General features: G+C 39.6%; 3 protein-coding genes across 3 annotated transcripts; 1 reads left to right on the top strand and 2 right to left on the bottom strand.

Annotated features, from left to right (window-relative positions):
- Nucleotides 1–3,164: 3,164 nt before the first annotated feature.
- On the bottom strand, nucleotides 3,165–10,077 carry znf346 (zinc finger protein 346). The gene is made up of 7 exons (XM_062406926.1): nucleotides 9,981–10,077; nucleotides 8,290–8,393; nucleotides 7,906–7,998; nucleotides 7,390–7,534; nucleotides 6,829–7,095; nucleotides 6,537–6,636; nucleotides 3,165–6,227 (listed from the first exon to the last, which is right to left on the bottom strand). The coding sequence occupies exons 1-7, from the start codon at nucleotides 10,036–10,038 to the stop codon at nucleotides 5,936–5,938; spliced, it is 1,059 nt and encodes a 352-aa protein (XP_062262910.1). The 5' UTR covers nucleotides 10,039–10,077; the 3' UTR covers nucleotides 3,165–5,935.
- Nucleotides 10,078–10,861: 784 nt separating this feature from the next.
- Nucleotides 10,862–13,728, top strand: LOC133969858 (15-hydroxyprostaglandin dehydrogenase [NAD(+)]-like). The gene is made up of 7 exons (XM_062406564.1): nucleotides 10,862–10,998; nucleotides 11,123–11,246; nucleotides 11,655–11,761; nucleotides 11,866–11,962; nucleotides 12,825–12,901; nucleotides 13,030–13,184; nucleotides 13,339–13,728. Exons 1-7 carry the CDS (start codon nucleotides 10,906–10,908, stop codon nucleotides 13,457–13,459), a joined length of 774 nt encoding a protein of 257 aa, XP_062262548.1. The 5' UTR covers nucleotides 10,862–10,905; the 3' UTR covers nucleotides 13,460–13,728.
- Nucleotides 13,729–14,993: 1,265 nt separating this feature from the next.
- On the bottom strand, nucleotides 14,994–20,793 carry LOC133969857 (15-hydroxyprostaglandin dehydrogenase [NAD(+)]-like). Its single transcript, XM_062406563.1, has 8 exons — nucleotides 20,696–20,793; nucleotides 19,215–19,349; nucleotides 18,096–18,219; nucleotides 17,350–17,456; nucleotides 16,993–17,089; nucleotides 16,659–16,735; nucleotides 15,956–16,113; nucleotides 14,994–15,214 (listed from the first exon to the last, which is right to left on the bottom strand). The coding sequence occupies exons 2-8, from the start codon at nucleotides 19,305–19,307 to the stop codon at nucleotides 15,076–15,078; spliced, it is 795 nt and encodes a 264-aa protein (XP_062262547.1). The 5' UTR covers nucleotides 19,308–19,349; nucleotides 20,696–20,793; the 3' UTR covers nucleotides 14,994–15,075.
- Between the last annotated feature and the right edge of the window lie 3,819 nt (nucleotides 20,794–24,612).

Genomic DNA, 24,612 nt, shown 5'->3' with positions numbered 1-24,612 from the left:
GGATCTGTGATAGAGAATACATGACGTGGAATTAATGTGAGGTTTGTGTGAGTGGGGGGGTGGTTGATTGTGGATAGTGTCGGGGAAGGATCGATTTACTCGTTACACTTATATGAACGTATTGTTTTTGAATGTTAGTCTTATATTTTGTGTCTTTTGGATGTAAACACACTTTTTTTGTTGTTGCTTTAGCTCAGCTTTTCATCATGATGCTATGGTGCCATCATATAAATTAGTTGAATTATATATTTGTAATAAACATGAAATCTGATACCGAACATAGAAATTAAGAAATTAGAGGTTAGAGGTTAAAATTTGTGTATTTTTTTTAAATAAATAAATATATACGAATTTGAACTTACTGAACTTTATTATACAGAGTCTCTTGGACATAGGCTACGTCAGTGTGATAAGTTCTACCAAAAATGACAGAAACTATCTTTGGGAAAAAAGTATTTAACTTACACTTACAGTTTGGTCCATGATGCATCCACTTATATGAAGGAGGCATTGTTTATGACCTACAATGTAGACATCCACCAGGGGGTGGTGGAGAGGCTTTGGCTTCACTTTTGGGAGCTGTCATGTCGTCCATCTTCTTATACAGTCTATGATCTTTATATTCAGTCTATGTGATGTGCATTATTATTTAATGTCCTTGTTATAAATAAACCAACATACAAAACCAACTTCCAAAATTTTTCATCATGGATTTGAACTGTTAAATTATCAAATTGTCAAAGTTTTATGCTTAGTTAAAATGACCTGAACTTTGAATTAAATGTTAATAAAATATTTCTATTCCATGTTATTCTACTTTAACCTTTAACATAGTTAAGTTTTATCTTTACACCTCTGCAACAACCAATCCTCTAACAATTTTAACAATTCATCTTATGTTTTTATATTTTGCACCTTAAAAGAATATTTGATCTGAAATCACATCTAAAACTGTTACTAAAACATTTAAGAGAAAAATTCCATGTCTGGAAATCCCTTTCCCTTCAAAGTCAAGGAGCTTTTGTTGAAGCCGAACTGGGCTCCCTGACGTCCACTTTGGGACCAGGAGGAAAATAAAGAAGGAACAAGCTGTCTTTGTGTGTGACAAACTACCTTCTGTAAGTTACACAAACACGATAAAGTATTCATTGTTCCTCTTTTCAAAATGTGACCCAGGGCATCAGTTCTGGGATGTAACCTGGAAGATTTAAGGCTGTCGGGGGCTCAGCGGCAGCAAAACCCTCAGCCAGGAAATTCAGCGCGACTGAGTCCAAACTGTGGCGACGATAAAACAGTCCACATGTGTTTTATATGTAGTCACCTTTGTATTAATGGAGCTGTGGATAAACACCCACGAGTCGCTCTCGAGCAAAGACTTAAGAATAAACACTGAACGCAGCTCAAAGGCCTCAGTGTGTTTCACATGAAGAACCCATGTCTGTAACGTATATCTTCATTTATACAAAGGCTTTACTTGTCCTGAAGACACAGTCAGCCTCGGCAATGGGTCACCACAGGGGAAATAAAAATAATCTAAATAGTTTGAATTATTTCACAATCAGGACTTCTATTTTTGGTTTTGTTGTGCATCTTCTGTTTTAATTGGTTTCCTTTATTTTCTTTATAAAAATTAAGTAAGGTCTGAATTCGTTTTTTCCTGATGTTACCGTGTTGCTTATCTAATTATGAATAACTCATGTTATAGAAACGTTTAAGATTTAAGATCTACAAATATGTTCAAAAGCAATATTAAACATTTGGGAACCAAAGTCTTTTACGGTTTCGTATAAGCAGGACATTATGCAATACGTCCATTGATAAACATCAGGCCGAGATGAACCATCACTGCCATGAACAGTTGTGTTGGGGAAACGTTTTTTTTTTCCTAAAGATCAGTACTTTTTTAGTGTAACGTCTCTCCATCACTGTCTTCATCCATTTTTCCTCTACTTCAACTTTTTTCTCGTGTCTCTATAAAAATTTAACTCAATCGTACGGTGGATTTACTGTAATGTCATTCTGGAGAAAGAGATTAAGTCATGTAAAAAGAAAACTGATGAATGAGTTGTGTGTGCAGAGTCTTTATAATGAGCTTGGACCAGAAACCTCTGAGCTGATCCAGCACCTGGGAAAGAGTAAGTGCTCCACCATGTGGACGAAATGATTATCAGCCCACATGAGTTGTTCAAGGATCGAAGTTTCCTTTTGTGGTCACATCTTGGACAAGTATGTCAGTTTCCTTCTCTTGTTTTAATGAATTCATTTCTCAGCAAATAATTGGAGACGGACATCGTGTCAGCCTCATGTGATCAGTGAACATCTAGAGAAACACAGATGCTGCAACAGTCTCTAGGAAGAATTCTGGGAGGTTTCAACAATGTCTTGGAACCTGACTGCAGGTATTTGACTTTTTAATTTCTTTTGGAGGTGTTGACATGTTGAATGAGGTCAGGGTCTTGCCCAAACTCTAACTACAAAAGTTGGAAGCAAACTATTGTCATCAAAAGCCAGATATGTTAGAATCGGTGCAGTGCAAACATCCAGGTGACATTCTCAAAGGCACAGACACATGACCCCCAGGCAGCAACACTGCTACTGACACAGTTGGTGGAGAACTTTACTACAACAGATACCTGACTGTGAGAATGGAGATCTTCAGCTTGGAAACACAAAAGTGATTCCCTGAGTTTTCACTGATGAGCTTAGAAAACACATCATTGCTGAGACAAGCAGCTGAAATATAAGACAAACTAAAGATGGAGCTCCTTGACATCAGATTTACTTTTGGGGATAAATGTATGTTTGATGAATCCTTCTGCAAGAGAGCTGTTGAGTCTGGGACCTAGGATCACTGCCTGCACTTTACCGATTCATTGATATTGAAGACATTTTAAGACTATACAGAAACCCTGTATATACAGACGGAAGAGTTTGAAAACAATCTTGCCTCTGCTAAGTAGAAAGCTGTCACTTTCTGAACTATCTATCCATTGTTGGTATTTCTGTGCACTTCTTCCTTTTTGCTTATCAATTGATCTACTTAATGGCAGCCATCATCTGTGTATCAGCAATAATACTACAATAAGCCCGTCTGTTCACACTGAAAAACATGTTTCAACAGCAATCTAGTGTTCACTATCTTGTGTTGAAGAAAAAAACAAAACTCTGGCAAAACATTTCTTTACTCGATTAACATCTTCACGGCACTTTTTCTTTAAGTGAACGTAACATACCGAAAGTAAATCTTATATCACAAAACACAAAGAATGAGGACGACAATAAAATGACCATTTGTCTTTTGTACACAATGTGCTATACAGTATGAGCCCTCTTGATATAAATTTAATCCTTACACATGAGCGCTCAAAACATTCAATACGAAAACAATCGTCATTTCATGAGGACAAACCGATTTGAAACAGAAAGCAGCTCTTGTTATGTTGACATCACTTGGGGGGGGGGGGGGGGGGTAAGTGTTTAAAAATCTTATACACTTCAGAAAACCAAGAATCTAACTCAAACAGTGTAAAACAGCTGATATTAGCATGAACCCAGAACTATTATATGTCCACTGTGTTTGAAATGGGAGGCTTCTGTTAAAATTCTTCAAAAATATCCCTTTACTCTCCACTTTCTAACTTAAACTGTCCAGATGCCTGAAAATTCAATATGTTTAAAAAAAATTACATTAACCTCTGAAAATAGTTTTTCACTTTTGACAATCATTTGCTGCTTTTTGATGCCGTAGAGGATGAAATTTAGGTTCTAGCAGCTTAGTGGGATCCGGCCTGAAACCGTTCCACTGACATCTGAATCTTTAAGTAGATGAAATAAAGATTTCTCACAATTAATTCTGGTGAGCAGAAAAATAACCAACTTTTTACCCACAGAATTAAAAAACAACAATAAGAAGCAACAAATAATAAAAACGGTTAAACTGAGGGGAGTTCTGGACCTCCAGAGAAGAATCAGCCTCGTCTAGATTGACACATTATAGATACCTAATTAAACAACCATGTGTGACTAAGTGATTTACAACAAACAATAAAAAAAATGCAATAAGAAAAATCTATAAAAACAGAAACTTTTCTTGGCCTTTAGAAGAAGGATTGGTAACACATATCTTGACAGAAAGCCGTAGAAAGTTTTTCCATGTGTAGGCAGCAATGACATTATCACACCTGCTACAGTGACTGATCTGGCTTTTGACTTCACGTCCATCTTCAGTGCCAGAAATAGTGAAACTGAGGTGATAGTTCAAATCCATTCACTGGAGATGTAAACCAACTGTACTAACCTTGAAATGTAATATGTTAGTGCTGATTAGATGTTAGTAAACACTGAACAATTAAATTACATCGATGTATGTGACTAATGCATCAAGCCAAACTTTAAGTCAAGTTCAATAAATGCAGTTAGCCTTCCTAGTGTCATACATATGTATATTATATCTATATATAATATACATATGTATATATAATATGTATAGTATATATATACACACACTGCCTATAAGAGTATTCAGCCCCCTTGGCTGTTTAACACTTTTGTTGCTTTTATACATGAAATCATGGTCAATATAATTTGGCTTTTTAGACAATCAGGCTGGCACAACTGGCCAGTAAAATTTTCTCCATTCTTTCCTGCATAAGTCAGGTTGCTCGGGGATCGGGCGTGAACAGCTGTTTTCAAGTCCAGCCACAAATTCTTGATTGGGTTGAGATCTGGGCTTTGACTTGGCCACTCCATAACATTCACCTTGTTGTCTTTGAACCGTTTCTGTGTAGCCTCTGCTGTAAACTTGGGACCATTGTCTTGCTGGAAAATAAATCTTCTCCCAAGTCGTAGTTCTCTTGCAGAGTGAGTCACATTATCCTCCAGGATTTATCTTTCTGCCTTCATGTTCCCCTCGTACTTTACAAGCCCTCCAGGGCCTGCTGCTGAGAAGTCCACTCTGATGGCCACAAAGGTCCATTTTTGTCTCATCAGACCAAAGAACCTTCTTCCAATTGACCATGGCTTTGGGTGAATTCCAAGCCGGATTTCCTGTGAGCTTTTTTCAACGGTGGCGTTCTCTTAGCCACTCTCCCATACAGCTTCCACTGGTGAAGAACCCGGGCGACAGTTGCTGTATGTACGGCCTCTCCCATCTGAGCCACTGAAGCTTTGAACTCCTTCAGAGTTGGGTGTCCAGGAGGGGGGCGGGGGGGGGGGGGGGTATTTATGCCACCACTTATTTGACACTATACAGTTTTAACTGACAGTTTGTATAAATCTGTTTTCAAGTTGCCATGAAGGAAGGAATTATATTGACCATGATTTCATGTATAAAAGCAACAAAAGGATGAAACATCCAGGGGGGGTCGGGGGGAATACTTTTGATAGGCACTGTGTATATGCACACCATGGCTGAGTTTTAAACCTCACCTGAAATGTGTCTGACAGCAGCACTGAAGTACTTAACATAAAAACAGCATCAGTATTGACATATTTCTGATGAAACTCAGCCATAGGGTACATATGCAGAGTGTGTTTCAGTCAGTATATTATTTTCAAAGAGAGGCTCAGATGAACCCTCAGAAACATTCTTCATTGTGACCGTAGGTGGATCTACATCTAAGCCCATTATCACATGGTGAAGGGTGTAACCTCTTACCATCACTGCAACACCAACTTTTTTCAATATGAGAAAACTAACTAACAATAGAAATATTCAGCCGTTCCAGCTGAGAACGCAAAAAGGCTTTAAACCACAGGGTAATTCCACGAATCAAACCCACGCTTTAGATGACTCTCCCATAACCCACCTACTGGGAATAGACTGGAGCTGGAGGTCGGTGGATGGTGAGGGTTGGTTAATGTGTTAAAGGGGCTGGTTGCTGTGTGTCATTCCAAGTCCTGACTGAAACCTCAGCCGCCATGACCCAGTCCAGCCTTAGGAGAACTGGCATTCCTCTGAGTACAGCGTGTCCTCAGGGGTGTACTTGTTTACTTCACCCGTGTTCTGGTCATCCCCGTAAGCGTAATGGTCATCTCCAGCAACGTACTGGTCATTTCCAGGGGCATACTGGTCATTTCCAGCTGCAAGCTGGTCGTCCACGGGGGCAAACTGGTCATCTTCGGCCTTGTATTGGTCTCCGTCTCCGCTGGCGACCTGGTTGTTCCCTCCGTGCGATTCTTCTTCTGCTGGTAGTGTTTCTGCAGTGCTCTGGCCTGACTTCTTTATTCTTAGAAAAAAAAACATTTAAGACATCGTTATTTTATTGGTACGAAATTAAACATTTTAAATGAAGCCTGTGACCGCACATAATAGTCACCAACAGGATGCTCCAGTGTGAAGCAGATTTCTAAACTACACTCTCCATCACATTTCACTTGTCAGAAAAAATCCAGTTGTATGTGGAGTACCTCACTAGATCAAATTAACACATATGTAGTACAGAAATAAAGAACTGAATGTGAAGCAGTAAAGCAATTCTTTGTAATTTACTGGAATTTCTTCTCTTTAAAAGGAAAAAATGAAGTGTCATACGTACTGGTTCTTATGTTTTGAACCACTGATATGAGACTGGTACTGCTCCACCGAGTTTAGTTCAATCTTGCAGACGGCACATGGGTAGCCCTTTAGTGTGGAACCTGTAGACAGAAGAGAAAAGTAAATCTTCATAAACTCCCTCAGCTAAATCTCACCACATAATATAGAAGAATTGAGAATTATTACATAATTCATTATTTATCTTCAAAGGAGAGATGACTTCTGTAAGTGGAGCGATTAAAATGGCAGTTCTCCAAATGCAGCCTGATGAATCCCTGACTCTGCGCTCTGACCTGGTGCCGTGGAGGGACCGTACGTCTCCATCAGTTTGAGCTTGGTCATCTGCTTTCGATGCTTCTTGCCCACGTAGTGCTGCTGGGCCATGAGTGGGTTGTTGAAGGAGGCTTGGCAGATGGAGCAAAAGCGGTCTGGGTTGCTGTCGTTGTTGTTGTCATTGTTGTTGTTGTTGCCGCCGCCGCCGCTCGTCGCAGCCACAGCGATCACATCTTCTGCAGGTTTCTTCTTGGGCTGAACCGTTGGTGCAGTTTGGAAGGCGACTGCTGAATTGGCGATAAAACAAAAACAATTCTAAAAAAAGTGGTTTTAGTAAAATTATGTCGTACTTCACAAACATCAAGTTAGATACAAAAAAAATGTGACAACATGTAAATGATAAACTCGTGCTGAAATAGGATTACTTTGTTTGCCGACTTAAAAAAAAAAAGAATCAATCTGGAGCCCACAAATAAATTAAGTTTTGAAGTTGACTATTCTCTATTTTCAGTGTAAAAGCAAGGTTCAAAACAGATAAAGAGAATGGAGGGTAAAGGGCTTCTGAATACCATCCCACATACCTGGGGGGTGGGGACCGACCGCCTTCAGCCTCAGGTTCTTAGCGTGAGTTTTGCCGTTGTAGTGAGACTCGGCCACCACAGGAGCAGAGAATGTCATGTTACATATATGACACACCTTATAGCGATCTCCATTGTTACAGGCCTCCTGAAAAAGTCACACGCAGGAACATTAATCATTTATGGGCACAAAAAAGTCAAAATTGTCAGTTTACATTGGATAAAGTTTAGCTGTACTGAAAAAACTTTAACAAGAAAAACCAAAGGAAAGCCAGTTCAGCAAAGTCACAAAGCACATTAATCATTTATGGGCACAAAAAAGTCAAAATTGTCAGTTTACATTGGATAAAGTTTAGCTGTACTGAAAAAACTTTAACAAGAAAAACCAAAGGAAAGCCAGTTCAGCAAAGTCACAAAGCACACACTCATCAAATTGATGATTTACCCATGTGTGCCTATATGTTTTCATTAACCGAGTTTTTTGCTGATTGGATTTGGCTTGAAAAAGTCCTTACTCACACTTTCAGATGACGTCTTTAACTTTTTATTCACTTGCTCCTCTCCGTTTGTGGTGGAAAGATAACGTCGCACTCTGTTGGCATGTTTCTTGCTCTGAAAGGAGACGCACAAACGTTTGTCACAAAGTGATCAGACACTAATCAGCACCACAATCCACAGCATGAGTCACATTTTAATTTAAAGCACTTGTCTATCCCTTCTTTCTTGCTAAATGTTACAATATTATCAATCATTAGCTGGATAAGTATAGTAAAAATGTATAAAACGATAACGCTGGAGAGTTTCTAGTCAATGTTTTCCATAAAGTTCATTAGTAGTCAAACATTTACAATGACATTTAAGACTAATGTAGAGAGAGCAGCCACAGACTATGGGCTCACTGACCTGATAATGAGTCAACTTCTGAGACTGGGAATTGAGGACAGCGCTGCAGACTTTGCACTGGGAGTCAGAAAACAGGTCCCCGTGCTCGATTATCATCTTATTCACTGCAGGTGGAGGAAGAGGAGATTTCAAATCAGGTTACATCTTCTGGGAAAACACTCGATGGCAACAGTTTAAACAAGAATGTCTGCATCGACTCAGACATTTGACAATTATTACATGTGTAGAGATAGAATACAGATATGATGAAGACAATCATCAAGATGGGAGAATACATTTCCATCACTCAGTACTTTGTAGGACATATGACGTCTTTAGCTTGCCGAGTTGGTTTGTATCAGTACTGTCATGTACAGGCAACATCCACCATGGTTTTAAACAAATGTGGTGGAGATTTATTCAAAGATGGCAGCTTGCTTTGGATCTCTTACGTTATTTTGAATAATACAAGAAATGCAAAAGGGAATGGACAAAAATATCGGGGCTTTTCCCCGAAGAACATCTAACTGAGGAAACCAATTCAATGGTCCTTCAACAGCTTTTAATCTACACTTACAAATGGTTTGATGGGTTCCTAATCCTGACTGGGTCTCAGCTGTTTGCATAGATGCTAAATTGAATGTAGATTCCGATTCATAGCAGGTAAGAACGAATGAGTTGGGTAATTTCCCTGATCGAGGATGCCTCCTCAAACAGTTCTAGAATATACTGTCACTTTTTATTGATTGCGTGATTGTTGTGCTTTGACTTTGTAGAGAAATTGCTAATGAGTAGGTGATTATGTGAATGTTCTTGCCATGACGGAGAACAGCACATGTGTCACCAGTGAATTTCTTTGTTCATCCAATATGGATATACTAGTGAACAGGATATACTACAGCCTGTGTAATTTCCACCACCTCTAAGAAGCACCAATGATCCAGGCCATAGTAGATGATCTTTGTAGGATTCAAATTAAAGAGTTCAGCTCTTTCCACAGCCATTTGTTTTGATTCAATGGGAGTAGTGGAGAATTGTGTGTGTGTGTGTGAGGTGATGCAGCCTTAAATCAGGGAAGGAAACCATCATGGAGAGTTGATATCTGATCTGTCTAAAGCCACAGACCCTTTATGAACTTCTGAGATCGCATGATGTTTTGTTGTGCACTTCGTGTTGGCATCATTGTCCCCATCCCATTTGATGAAGTAGCAACATACATGTGACTTAGAAACGGAGGATCCACTCAAACAAGGCTGATGACATCTAAGGCATACTACGCAGCTGAGCTCATGGGTTGACATCGAAAACTTCATAAGTGACGTAAATAACAAACACTAGCTACACGAGATGAAACGGGATTCTGGTGCGACCTCCGTCTGAACTAAAGAGTGGCATGTCTGCTGCAGCAAACCCACACATGCCTCCCCCAGTCTCCACTGGTCCACGGTCACTGGGATCGAACACAGTCACTGGGACACTGGATGAGATGCAGACGTGCTCTCCTCGACCTTGGAGCAAAAGCGGCTACGGTTAGCTTCGCATAGATGAACAAACCCGCTGCGCGCGCACACGCCGCGCTGCCGGCTACAGTTAGCTTGCCGGGTAATTAGAAACAACACTGGCATTTTTTACGGCAGACGCGTCCCGGCTCGGACCGGCTCGCCGACACCGCGTGGCGCAGCATGGAGAAAGAGGTTAGAAACAGGCCATACCCTCCGCCAGACCCGCAGGGAAGTGAGGAGCGTCCCCCGTCTGCATCGCGACGGCCATAACATCTACACGCAAGCCAGCGGCGGACCACTGAGCATGTGCAGCCGTTCCGAGGACTTCCTGTGTGCGACACGCCCACAGGTTAGAACCCAAGAATGCGGAAGTCCTTTTGCCAAACTGTGATAAACTACTCACCAGTATGTGGAGTACATACATAGACATGTACCACAGTGACAGATAGAATAATGAAACACAGGGTTCCTGGTGAAAAACCAGGAAAAGTCATGGAAATAAAAAATTAGTTTTCCCAGGCCTGGAAAAGTCATGGAAAAAATAAAATCCCAAAACTTTTGGAAAAGTCATGGAAATTTGTTATAGTCATATTTTCATGTCATTCATTTACGCGGTGTTTTAAATAACTCATATGCTTTTAAAGAAATACACTCAAAATATAAGCAGGCATACTTGGGTGTGTGTCATTTAAGGTGTACTGTATGCCTTGGAATTCTCATTGTTAGATGCTACTTTTTCGTGTATACAATTTTTTTCGGGCTGAAATGAAATTTGGTTTATAGTTATGAAAAGTCATTGAACAGTCATGGATATCCATTGGTCAAAATGTGTATGAACCCTGAAAACAGTGGCAGGGAACATTTTACTTAACCACTTTTATTTTTCAATATTTAAGTAAATCAGTGCAGCTGTTGCCCTGAACCTGCCAATTTTTAAACATGGAATGATGTTGATGTTTAACTCAGGACAGTTACGTATCTGCAATTATTGTACCCTCCTTGTCAGCGGGTTTTGACATGCGTGTTGTGTTCACCTCTGTCAATACAAAAGCACACCTCTGGGTTTATTACTCATATAAATTTCCCAGGATTCCTACAGCCGACCTCCTCCTTCTCTCTTTTCTGAACAGGTGAAATGGCTGTGAATGGTAAAATCGCGGTAGTAACTGGAGCAGCACTGGGAATAGGGAAAGCGATAACGGAGATACTTTTACAAAACGGTGCTAAGGTAAGACCTGTGTCTGCATTTCGTCCAGCCAGCCTAAACACTGTGTATTTCAGCCGATCCATGCAAACAGTCGGAAAACGCAGCCATGAAAATCATGTTCCCTGACTGAGCTCCGTCTGCACAGGTAGTCCTCCTGGATGTCAACGACGATGCAGGGACGAGTTTAAAGGAATCCCTCGACAAACAGCACGGACGAGACAGAACCCTGTTCCTGAACTGTAACGTTGAGTCAGAGGAGCAGCTCAAAGGTAACACAAGCAGACAGTAATGATTTATCAGTTAACTAAATGAGATTGAGACGTCGGACACCTGAGAAGGACAGCAGCGAAAACAAAGATAGGACACATCAATAACAACAATAATGATCAACTTATGTAGCACCTTTCAAAACACAGTTACAAGGTGTTCTACGTGTTAAAAATTAAAAAATTAAGGGAAACAAGAGGAAAAAAGCAAACAATAAGAAACTATTAATGGCAATTTGAAGATCAAACAGCATCAGAGCAACGATACAGAAGAACATTTTACAGATGAGAAAAGAGTAAAAACAAGATCTAGTAAAACATTATAAGATGATTTAAATGGATGGTAAAATGACTGACTTCCTCGTGGAGATAGTGCGGTTTAACCATCAACTTGACTTTACTGCTGTCAAGCTGCATTTCAGAAAACTGTGCAAACCTTTGGAGGACTGGACATCCTGTGCAACAACGCTGGCATCTTGGATGAGGGCGCATGGGAGAAAAGTGTTTCCATTAACCTTGTAAGAATTTGTAATCTGATGTCATCCTTCAGATTATTATTTATAAAAACTTCAATCTGGCAAAACTCCTAATTTCTGCTGTGTAATACTGTCACTTGGTGTAGGTCGGTGTTATCAAGGTAACCTACCTGGCTTTGGAGCTCATGAACAAGTTGAATGGAGGTCATGGAGGAGTCATCGTCAACATTGCATCCATGGCAGGTATGGCCCAAGGCGCATTGGGTTAGGTTCTTACTTCTATTTCTATGCTCTCAAGTCTAGTGACAGAAAAGTAAAGAAACTACAATTACCACGCTGTGGTTGTATGCCTCCACCATCCAGTGCAGTTTCAGTCTACATGCTAAGTTGTTCTGTTCAGACTCATATTAGGTCACAGTGACTTTTGACCTTTGACCACCAAAATCAAATCAGTTCATCTATAAGTCTAAGGAAACATTTAGGCCAAAATTAAATTGATTCTCTCTTGATTTCACTCTCAAGAGGCAAATAACGTTGTTGAACTCTGACCACCCTCAGTCTCATAAGTTTCTCCTTGAGCTGCAGTAAATGTTTATATGAGTTATAAATGTAATGTGTAGATCGCTGTGACCTTTGATGTTCAACCGCTAAAGCATAAACAGTTCATCTTTGACTCCGTGTGAATCAGTGCCTGAGTTGAAGAAATGTCCTCAACATGTTCTGGAGATGTTGGATTCAAGACGCCAACATTTGTGATTCATTAGGTCCCTGTGACCTTGACCTTTGACCTCCAGGCACCAAAATATAATCAGTTCTTTTTTGAGTCCAAATTAATATTTGTGCTCAATATGAAATAATTCCTATTTTCGGAGATATGCTGACAAAGCAAAAAAAGAAGCTTTTAGAGGCCACCTTGACCTTTGATCACACATAATGAACAAAGCTGTTTGGTGCTGGTTCACCACTGCTAAACGATATTCCAGTGATTAAAAGGAAAATTGGGGAGCAGAAAATGATTTTGTTCATCCCTAGTATTGTCAGGTTTTTGAAAGTTTCTGGGAAAGTATCCTCTCTGCTGATGACTGATATAACCGATAACTTACAGGTCTTGGTCCATTCCCGTGCTGTCCTGTCTACACGGCCACCAAGTACGGAGTGGTAGGCTTCACTCAAGCCATGGCGGTAAAGAAGGACTTCTTCTGATAACGAAAAATACATTATCTTTACTTTAATTTAACTTTGTTGCTTGTATTTTACCCTGTGCCCCTGAGCAGCTGATCAAGAACTGTGTGTATGTGTGTTGTTACCAGGCTGCTTCTACTGCCTCTGGCTACGGCATACGTTTCAACGCCCTTTGCCCAGGCTTGGTCCAAACCGATCTCTTCACTCACATGTTAGACAGATTAGGACAATTCTCCCATCTGGCTGATATAATTGAAAAACCTGCAGAAAAAGGGGCCTTAAAGTAAGTCTTTTTATCGAAGATTTTGAATGCTATGGGCAGAACTTGTAACAGTCAGTAACTATCTCTCTATATAGTATTTTTTATTGTTCCTTGCAGAATCCGCCTCACTTGATTCAAATTAAGCTGTTGGGATTCTCTGTACCTTTTGTTTCAGTGTGTCTGAGGTAGCCGAGTGTTTTCTGGAGCTGGTGAAGGACGCGACGAAGAATGGAGAGGCCCTCATGGTGACACCCAGTTTCAAGAAATACAGGACATTCCCCCAGTTAAACCAGTAGGTCATGACAACGTCAAATATCATACCTGTGTGACATACTCATTGACACCTTTTAAATCACTTCTTAAAACACCTCTTCATATCTTATGTCTTTTATTAATCCTAGTTCCCTATTGTATTACCAGCACACCTGTCTGTTTTATTTTGTCTGAAGAATTTTATTATTTTCATTATTATCTGAACTTACCTTGGACCTGAATATTTTGAATCCTGCTCCTTGTAATTGTGTTATTAAAATGTCTCTATGAATTAAGAGAATGTGCATTATAACCCTACTGTGTTCCTATTTTTTATTGAATGCCCAAAGACACACAATTTAATGGTTTACGATTAAGGTAGAATAATCCCACGGTTCGGTGCCCAGTGTGAGGCAGAGTCCAGTTGGCATAAATCATAATTGTGCAATATCACTTTCCATTGCCAGAAATAGGTTGAACCTTGAACGTATCATTCAAGCTAAGTCCACTAGTCTGCCACCAGAGTAGACATTCATCTGTTCTTACAAACAATTCAATGTGGTGAAATTGAATGTATTCAGAAATTAATTGTTTATTAATAGGTCATTATTAACAAGCTCTCTAATTCCTCATAGTGTTACGCTATGATTTTAAAATTTAATTTTTTTTTTTTTTACATTTGAATATCACATATTCAGTGGTCAACTAGTCAGTCAATGCACAGACAACATCCAAGGGTCCATTGTTGAGATGGTCTTTTCTATTAAATGTCCACAGGCAAAGCAACCTTCCCTAATAATCTAAAGCGGCTCTAGAATAGGAGCGCAAAAAGCTCATCTCCTACAGGAGGTTCAAACGGCCCCTCACCACGACACGATCGTTTATCAAGAGCTTGCTCTTCACGGCCAGAACCAACACAGTAAACCCTGATGTACTGACAGTAGGCATTATGTTCCTTGTCGTTAATAGGCAAACTGTTTTGTAAGCAACAGCAGCAAACTCCGAAACCTATATTCTGTTGCTCCAAAAACGTTGCCCAAACATTTTTGGAGCAACGTTTGGACTCACTACTTTCTGTTGATAATCTAGTAATAATAATATAGTCCATGAAAAGTCTGTGAGATCAGATTAAGTACTACATTGAGTAGGAGCCAATGAGTGAACACAGAACTCTTGGATAGTCCAAAATTGTCTTTCATTGTAGGTGCCACTCTCTTTCCATCTTATCAATTATGTTCAACTTCCCTTGTCCCACTAACCCAATAAGTGACAAGGAGCACAGGTTATTCACTGGGTTAGTGAGAAAAAGGGAAGTTAGACATGACGTGTACTGTCACTGTAATCTGAATCATTTACCTTAGTTGATTATCTTGCTTAACCAAAGTAGATCTAGTCACAAAAATTGACTTTCCAGCTTTGGATTACACACTGTAGCAGATGTATTGATGATGAATTGACAAACATGTTTTCCAGGTTGTCGTTTATCCTCTGCTCACAGTTGCTATCGGCACAGAGGGAAAAGCCCACAGTTTAAACTTGAACAATATATAACATTAATCAACAATATATTTACTTCCCTATTGGTTGAATTCTTTATTACAATGGCTTCATTTCTTTATTGTGCACATTTGAGAACCAAGTAGTGTATCCCTGTCAAGAGCTACTGCACGTATGTAGGGAAAGTTATGTATGAATTTCCTCCTTTCCCGTCTTTGTCTGTTGGGAGGACCAGCAGAGCCTGGCCATTCTTTGTCTCATCTGTCACCAGCTCGAGGAAAGCCTCAGCAACATCAGACACACTGAAACAAAAAGGTGCAGGGACATCAGTGAATATCCATGTTCGTGTTGTCATACATGAACATGATAATCTACTTGGAGTATCTAAATTATGAATACATTTTTTGGGGAGATTTTTCTTAGCTAACAGATTAAACATTTAAGTTTTAGATTTAAAATCGTATTTGTATCTAACATGTTGATTTAGATTCAATATTAAAATTCAAATTGTTTTTTAAAAAATTTAATTTGGTTTCAACATTTGGGTTTGTCATTTGACATTTACCTATAATATTAAAGTATACATTTAGCATTTCTATGATTTTAGAATCAAATGTAATATTAACTTTTATAATTAAATTTATAAATTAGATTTAGAAATTATATTTATATGAAGTCTCAAGGTTTCAATTTACATTCAGCATTTAGATTCAGATTCAACAGTTAGATTTACATTCAACATTTAGATTCAGATTCAACATTTAGGTTTGACATTTGATATTTAGCTTCAACATTCAATATGTATATTGAACATTGACTTTAACATTTTTTTTTTTTTTAAAGTGAATATGATGGAGTTCACAAATATTGTAAATCTGGTTTAAAAAAATTTGTCTTCAAAAAGTACACCCCACTTTTAAAAGACAGCATTAGCCGCTTTACCATCACCATAGTAACTTGCTTAATAGGAAAAACGTTTGATATAATTTCAAAGGCATAGTCTAAGTATCAACTTGAGCAAAAGTACAAAAGCAAAAACTCACTCTAGAACCCCAAAATGTTCAACTAGCTGTTGGGTTTCAAGGCAGAGCTCGGAGAATATTCCCAGTTTTTTGGGGATGTTGGAGAAGAGGTCGGTTTGGACGAAAGCTGGGCAAAGAACGTTGAACCGTATGCCATAGCCTGATAAGGTAGAGGCCGCCTAGACACAGAAGCACACACAATTAGACTTCACCTGTTCAGGTAAATGCAATATGAGCACCAGAGAAAACAGATTATTACATTATTTTTGTTGTTCACACATTCATACAAAGTTCTTAAAGCTGCATTTATTAATTATTTATGGTCTGTTGGGGACAAAAGACCATACCAAACCAGGGTTAGGGTTAAACCATTGAGTTTCACATTCAGCAGTCTCACGGTGACGTTACCATATTCTCTCCCTATCGTGTAATGTTTGTTACACTTTTAGCGCTGCTTTCCTTATACACTAACTTCTGTGAAAAGCATCTTCTCATTTGTTGATAATGTTTCACTTTCATCTTCAGCTAGTCACTACTTTAATTAGTAGTTTAAAATGTTTGCCAATATTTATCAAGTGCATGAACTGTGCCAGTGTGAATAGTTTTCTTCCTCTTCTTTGACTCTTCTTATAATTGTATTTGTTTTTAAGCAAATTTTACATGAACCTGGAAAACTCTATTTGAAATAAATGAATAATTATAATAAACAGAAGGTCTGTCTTACCGCCATAGCTCGAGTGAAGCCGACCACTCCGTGCTTGACAGCTGTATAGGCCGGACAGCTCGGAAGGGGGCCAATTCCTGTAGGGTATGAATCTTATCAGTTCATATTAAGGTTCAAAATGTACAGTTGTGTGAATTATAAGGCTGCACAGAATTACTGTCCATATTTTTTCTTATGTCTATGAAAATGAATTAACTGATGATTTGGGATGCTTTTTAAGATCATAAGATGTGTTATAGTGTCTTCTCTTATTCCTGAAAAGCTTAAATCCTGATTTAGAGCATTGTTATTGTGTTTAATTCTGACATGAAATGTCTACAAACGCGGCCCTTACCTGCCATAGATGCTGTGTTGACGATTACTCCTCCCCGACCTCCTGTCAACTTGTTCATGTGCTCCAGAGCCAGGTAACTCCCCTTGATGACGCCCATCTGCAACACAGAGCACACGTTTTATTTTGGTGTCCACCGTAACAGCGGAAATCTTCTATTCTGTCCAGATGTTGTGAAACTAAACAGAGGGAGCACACGTTAGGTTAGAACGTTTGCTGCAGTACAGATGTAGACAGAGACTTGAAAAAACATTGTAGGTTGCGGTGTCATTTCCCATGTGGGAGTGGTGCATTCCAGTACACCTAAGTAAATAAACCATAATAACAACCAGTGTGTATGTTGCTTTTTCTGCCTCTTACCAGGTTTATGGAGACCATTTTCTCCCACAAGCCCTCATTGAGGATACCGGCATTGTTGCAGAGGATGTCTATCCCTCCGAAGGTTTCTGCAGCTTTCTTAAGGCAAGCTTGAGAGCAGAAAGAAAAACAGTGAGAAGTTATTTTTCAATTTCACAACCAAGTGGAGCTCCTCGTCTTATACAGCCTCTTTACATAGTAAGTGACATCATTCGCTGTAAAGCTGAAAACTAGTTTGTTGATATACTAATCATTAATTATGATTAATTATATTAATTACATTCGAAATGCCACTTTAAGTCGTCACTGTTCTAAAACAAAAGGAAAAAATAATCAGTGGGTGTATTTAAAGTAAGAACATAACTATTATTAAATAGGTATAATCACAGCCTTTGGTGGCTGCAGCCCTTATTCACTAAAACAAAATTGCTCAATAGCTATTGTTCATGTAACTGTAATCCTCAAGCTAACATGCGCTGTAGTTGTTCTCAAACTGGAATTAAACACCTCTTACAGACGCGGCACAACATTTCCCACGTTCGTGAGAAAAAACATCTGTTGACTGGAATATTTGGTCCCAAACAAAACACAAATTGTGGGTGGGATGATTCAGCTCATGTGTTTGTAGGGATGGATTTCATTCAGTGAGTCCAGCTGCTTTCAGGACCACAAGTTCTTTAAAATCCTAAACCGTGTGTTTGTGTGTGTGCCTGCATACGTGCGTGCATGCATGTGTGTGCTTGTGTTACCTTTGATCTCCTTCTCTGATTCCACATCGCAGTTCATGAAGAAAACTTTGTCTTCTCCATACTGATTGATGAGGGTTTTCATTAAACCCTTTGCTGCTGTTTCATTCACGTCCAGGAGAGCGACCTGCAGGTGAGAGAGAGTCAGTGTCCAAGCTCCACTTATTTAAAGCTGCTGTTTTCTTATCCAGGCACAACAAACAAATAAATGCAAGTTTCTGCTAAAATGTGTTTTGATTCATCTTCATGATCCTTCTGGAGGCTGTAGTTTATGGTGCTGTTGAATTGCACTGTGTTGTATTGACAGGTCATATTAAAGCAACTCCCACTGATATAAATGAAAAAGAATTTGAAACTCCCCTGTGTTCTAAATAAAGACATCAAAATGTTCGTGGTATCTTAGTTTCTCAACAAGGGACTAAGATACCATGTTGCATCCTGGTTAGAGAAGCAGCAATCCAGCTGTTACTGGTTCAGTGTAGAGCCAGCCCCCCTTTCAATCATGAAGCCAGATGCCACAAGCATTAGTCAATAACCTTGTTACTGTCGTGCATAGGCATGTTGTGCCATTAAGGAAACATCTGGGACACGCACGAGACAGGTACTGGTCCCACAAACAGACCCAACAGGTTATTTGCTATCTGTTGGTTGAAGCAAGTTGGGTCAGTGACTTCTGTAGAGCCAGGAATCTTTCATGTGCAGTTTGAGCCACAGCTGGAGGACTGTTTTCTTCCATATTTTGTCTTCCATGTAGGCTCAATTGAATCGCTTCATTCTCAAAAAGGAGGGGGTAACAGTTTGCAAAGGGAATGCAAATACCAGGATTGATGCAAGGATAACATTTTAAGCCCCGTCTTTCCATCAAAGGTTTCCATGTCAGAGACAATTGTGTAACCATGCTCTTTACCCAACACTCACTCTTATCAGAAAAGTTCATCTGTTATGTATCTGAACTGTTGCCACAGTATAACCTCTGCCTAAAACAACACAAAAAATGTACACACATGGTGGCTGAGGGTAGACATTTCTGTTTTTAGGATTTGGTCTCTATTACATTACAGATCATGCAGAAATCCAACAGTTTGGATTAGAAACTCACTTTAGAAATTGACAAAACTTTACCTTGGCCCCATTTTGCAGAAGAATCTCCGTTATTGCTTTTCCTATTCCCATCACTGCCCCGGTCACCACCGCGTTTTTGCCATTAAGAGCCATTTCAGCTGTTGGCTACTGACAGAGAAGGAAGCTGTTGGATCCCTGCAGGAAAGAGGTGAAATCAGACGAGCCAGTGTGACTTTATACTCGCTCTGAGTCCGCCCATCTGGAGGGGGGAGGGTGTAACGTATCTGAACAGGCTGCTAAGGAGGGATCAAGAAAGGCCATCAAATCAATTGCTCAATATTCTGTGGTGCAGCTTATGTGATACAGCTTGGCATGACAGGTTGATCTTCCGGAGAAAATTCATGAGAAATGATTTGCCTAAAATACTTTGAGAGGTTTAGCATTCACTGCAACAAATGGAAAGGTTATGAAAACTCACTGCAGAGTTTTCTGGGCGCTGCACCTTCACAGATCTTAATGAATTTTGGTGTGATGATTTGGTCACATGAGAACAATGGAACAAGAAGCCACCTGAATGAATATACATGTGTGTGTGTGTGTGTGTGTGTGTGTGTGTGTGTGTGTGTGTGTGTGTGTGTGTGTGTTTGTGTATGCAGGGCCGGCCCTAGCACATTTGGCGCTCTAGGCAAGCTTCACTCCTGGCGCCCCCCCCACTAAAACTTATTATAAAATGATTTCTTTCTTCGTCGAAGTTGCTTGGACACACACACTCTAACCATAAGCCTCAATGTGCTAGCATGTTCTGACAACACCAAGGAGGTTCGTACCTCGATTTTTGCCTCATTTTACCCTAATGTTAGATACAAAAATTTTATGTCAAAATATTGGTTGGAGATACATGTTATGGGTCCCAAAATTATTACCACAGCAACAAAGTATATCTGTAGAATACAGCAGGAATGGAGCAGCAGTAACGAAACGGAGCCTTCAGTTCCTCATCCAGACTGCACCTGACAGTACGGGGTGAAACTGCTTATTCAAATTAAACACAATTTCAAGTACAAACATTTCTTTGAGTGTAACTGCATTTTAAAGTGCATAAAACATACATTCAATTATTATGGTGTCTCTTTTCTCCAAACATCTTAATATACATCATCACTCGTAACGAAATATAAACATTTATAATATTGACCTATTGAACATTAGCTTATAACTGGTCTATATAAGGCCCAATAACAATACATGAATTACAGAGTCTGTGTGTGTCGGAGCTGAACTACACACTGTAAAGTAACCAATAAACTATCGCGACCCGCCTGCAAGACGACGTGCAGATAAAATAAACACCTATGCAGGCGAATGTAGTCCCGCCCACCTAGTGAGGGAGGGTCTCCCCTCACTGCCCAGCGGAGTTTCTAAGTTTCACCAGTCTAACTCTAAGTAGACAATCAAAATAACATCAACACGTCTCAATGACACCCGTGGTGATCAAGCGAGGCTTTATGAGCTAACGTAGGAGACTCTCACCCACTACTAACCTGTAGAATACAGGATGGAAGCAGCAGCAGTAACGACACGGAGCATTCACTTCCTCATCCAGACTGCACCTGACAGTACGGGGTGAAACTGGTCCCGCGCCAAACGTTCCACCTGAGTGCTGCTGTCATTTCCTGATTTCTCAAATGAAACTACTTAAATTACTGTCAGAGTAGGTAAATACAATATTTTACCATACCACATATAGAAGGGGGCGCAAAAAACTCTGCCTAGCAAAAAAAAAAAAATATTTTATTTTATTTTTATTTTTTGCTCGGCGCAGTTTTTGGTGCCCCCCTCTGAGTGGCGCCCTAGGCAACCGCCTATGTCGCCTGTAGGAAAGACCGGCCCTGTGTGTATGTGTGTATGTAACATATCTAATATGCCAAGTAACCTATATTAAGATATACTGAACACTTCAGATTTAGATTATTATATATTCTCTATATGTAATATAGAGGAGATATACTAACTTATACAAAAACTATACCTATTTAATATAAAAAAAGAATGTTATACCATGATATATAATGTACTATCCGAAATACATTGGTATCTATTTACTAGTGATGCTGTATTATGACCCTCTCTATAGATGAAGGTACACTGTATCGATCAGGCTGTATCTTTATATTTTTACAATTTTTTCGAACCCCAGGACGTCTGATTTCACAAGATAAATCTGAAGGGGTTACCAGATGAGAACTAGGAAAAGCATCAAACCTGTTTTGAGACACAAACTGACTTACCTGATTTCTGTTGTCCTCCAGTCCCTGCAGCACTCTATGTTCGTACATGTAAAGAATATGTGTCCCTGTTTGGTGGGAAGAGGCACCTTGCCTGAAGGGGTCTGATAAAGCATAGTTGACAAGACTGGGCACGCTGCTGTTACATATAAAAAATCTGTGTGAGAAAAGAGGAGTGCAAGTTCCATCCCAACCACATAAAACCTGCACAAGTCTTGTAACAGTGGAAATCGTGTAGTCTTTTTATGAGTTTGATGCTCAAAATATTGTAGTTTTTTGCTCGGCCTGTTGGAGTTCAAAGGTCAGCACACTCTGGGGCGCTTCTGAATGGGCACAACTTTTATTTAGCTTTTACAAGAACCTGAACTGGTTTGTTTTAGGGGAGTTGTGCATGTGGTCTTCACCATGTTCAACATACAAATACAAACTCTTCTTTGGATTTTAGCAAGAAAACTCATGCAGAGTGATCGCAGACTCTCAGGGACCCAACTGATCAATTGAGTCTCAGGCTGCCTTATCATATTGATTTCTGATTCTAATAAAGATTGATTTGGAAGTTTTTATATGCCCTGCATGTCCATTTTAAAACTACGATCTTCCACTTTGAGACAGTGCAAGCTTTATGACTGAGAAAGTGTTGTGGTGGCCTTCATCAGTGCACAGATCGTTTTTCCACATAAGCCCCACACACAGACAGATGTGAGCTTGATGAATGAACAAAGGAATGCATTTAATCGATTTAAGCTGTACTTAAAGAGTCTTCTCCAACACACACATTTATAAAGAAAATGGCGTCAAGACCGAGGCTTCCTGCGGTCTCCGTAGGAATCAGTGTGGAGTAGAGAAGAGTATCTTGTTTTTCACTCATCATACATAGTATTCACACAGTCAGCATTCTATGTAAATGAGAATCAGATGAGTTGATCATGAAGGATGGATTACATCATCGATTGAGCAAGCGACACCCTGGTGAAGAGCTCACTCAGCTTGCCTTCTGGGAAGCTGTGCTCCACTCCTTGCACGAGGACTTGGGAAACCTTGTAAAGTAAAGAACCACTGATCTACTGAGGAGCAGATCTATCTGGCCCAGAATGGCTAGAGATAGACTAGACTTGTATTTTTGGAACATCTCCAGAGCGTGTGTGGTGAAGCTGAAAGAAGATTTGCAGCGAGCCTCCCAGCTGGCACCAGAAGCCACTGGTGAGACTCACCAGAGAAACGAGAGAGCGTACGACAAAAGAGTTGGTTTCCAGTCCCTAGAGTTGTTGACAGAGAACTGCTCATGTGACAGCTTGATGGAGAAAAGTAGGCAGTGTGAAAAGGGACATAGCACTCCTTGTCTTCTCTAGATAAAAAATGGCCGACAGTGTGTACGGACAGGACAACAAATCCCGAAGTCACTCTTGCCCTCTCTGATCTCACTCACTCCCGTCATCATTGGGCATGTTGCATCTGTTCCAGGACTGACCAATCACAACCAAGTTGATCAGAATCAGAACCGTATTTATTCCCAAGTAGGAACACGTGGGAATAAACACATACACTCAAGTGTTTAGTGAATAAAAAAACACCTTTAGTAGAAAATCGGTGAAGATAAAGCAAATTAAGGAGCGAGTAATTAGAACGATTAAGTGCAAGAGCAATGTGGTGAATAGCGCTGTATAATAAAAATGTATAAAAATTTATTAAAAAATGTTTAAAGATTTGTGCATCACAAAATGAGAGCGTATTATAATAGAGGTTTGACAGACGACGTGCAAAGTTTGAAGATCCCGGTGGGTTCATGTGACTGTAATGCATATTGCCCATGAGGGGTCAGTGTTGACACGATCAGCTGCAGAGGGACAGAAACTGTTCTCATGGCGTGCGCTCCATGGGCCACAGGCTACTGGCAAATGGGCGGGTCTCGAACAGGTTGGGTCTGGCAAGTTGGGAGGTGTCGACGACAAAATATGCAGAGAAAAATAACCCTGTCACCACAATATCCATCTGTACTCTGTTAAAGATCCAGTGGGTACGATTTCAGTGAAAGGGATCTATTGGCAGAAGTATATAATATAAATATAAAGTAATTATTGTGATGTTTCACTACTGTGTATTAATCATCTACATTGTGTGAGTATGTTTCCTTTACCCTAGAAAGCGCCTGTTATATTTAAATATACCCAGACTGCACAAACCCAACATCTTTTGAGTTGTTATGATAATTGAAGGCTGCCACAGGTTCTCCTTTGTGTTTGGAAGGAGAGAGTGAGGGGTGCTGAGCTGCAATAGGCAACTTCACCACTAGATGTCACTAAATTCTACACGCTGAACACATTACTACCCTGACGATGAACATAATTAGAAAATTATATCAGGGTTGGCTTGTTTGCTTAAAGCGTCATTGATCATCCAATATCAGTTTCTATTTATTATTTACCTAATTTAACATTACCAGCCATAAAATGCTTTATAAAAAATAGTATTAATAATTTTGGATCTATGAAGTCCACACAAACACTGACAATTTTAAAAATGCTATTAAAAAATATCAACAAAATAAGAGAAGTAAAGATAAGCACAAAAAAAGCCCCAACAAGATTAGGAATAGAAACTGAAAACCGGAGCGAAATTATCAAAAGATTTAAATCAAAACATGACAATATTTGGAAAGTTACAAAACAGTAATAAATAAAGTTATATTAGTTGGAGGTGTAGAATCAAGTTTATTGCCCGAGCTCTGGATAGGAAGTAAATAATGATCACTGTGCTCATGTGAACTGGGAGCTTACATTTGCATGACACGTTGAAAATAACTCACTAACTAAATGTGGAAAATAATTATTTTTCTGAACAGTGGCATTAACTACAAGTGGATGAGAACAAATGAAACATCCAGTTCTTATATGTCTGTGCTGTATATAGAGCTGCCACTAGATGGAGCAAAAGGTTGCCACATGGTGACTTATTGCCTGTTGGACTTGGTCTGTTACGTCATAGTTTATCAGAGAGAGCATGTTTAAACAGCTTCTTTATACAGTCATGGCTTAAACCTATGGACCTATAGAAACTGTAAGGTTCCAACATGTGGTTTCAATACACAAACACAGACAGAGGTTTTCTGTATCGTGTTATAATGTGTAATGAGTTTCAAAGTGGAAGATTGTTTCACGTCTCTGGTGTTGTCTTCG

The sequence above is a fragment of the Platichthys flesus genome, chromosome 15, assembly GCF_949316205.1.
Source record: "Platichthys flesus chromosome 15, fPlaFle2.1, whole genome shotgun sequence".
In the NCBI taxonomy this organism is placed as follows: Eukaryota; Metazoa; Chordata; class Actinopteri; order Pleuronectiformes; family Pleuronectidae; genus Platichthys; species Platichthys flesus.
This window is presented reverse-complemented; position numbering and strand designations above follow the sequence as displayed.

Bases quoted from the DNA above. Each gene is read 5' to 3' on its own strand.
- LOC133969857 (XM_062406563.1), bottom strand. From the start codon at position 19,307: ATGGCTCTTAATGGCAAAAACGCGGTGGTGACCGGGGCAGTGATGGGA. The intron at 17,090-17,349 runs GTAAGAGGCAGA...TCTGTGTTGCAG, and splicing joins AAATGGTCTCCATAAACCTG to ATGGGCGTCATCAAGGGGAG. The intron at 16,736-16,992 runs GTAAGGGCCGCG...CATACCCTACAG, and splicing joins CAACACAGCATCTATGGCAG to GAATTGGCCCCCTTCCGAGC.
- LOC133969858 (XM_062406564.1), top strand. From the start codon at position 10,906: ATGGCTGTGAATGGTAAAATCGCGGTAGTAACTGGAGCAGCACTGGGA. The intron at 11,247-11,654 runs GTAACACAAGCA...ACTGCTGTCAAG, and splicing joins GTCAGAGGAGCAGCTCAAAG to CTGCATTTCAGAAAACTGTG. The intron at 11,762-11,865 runs GTAAGAATTTGT...CACTTGGTGTAG, and splicing joins AAAGTGTTTCCATTAACCTT to GTCGGTGTTATCAAGGTAAC.
- znf346 (XM_062406926.1), bottom strand. From the start codon at position 10,038: ATGGCCGTCGCGATGCAGACGGGGGACGCTCCTCACTTCCCTGCGGGT. The intron at 8,394-9,980 runs GTATGGCCTGTT...CTCCACCTGCAG, and splicing joins CCCTGCGGGTCTGGCGGAGG to TGAATAAGATGATAATCGAG. The intron at 7,096-7,389 runs GTATGTGGGATG...TCGCCAATTCAG, and splicing joins GGTCGGTCCCCACCCCCCAG to CAGTCGCCTTCCAAACTGCA.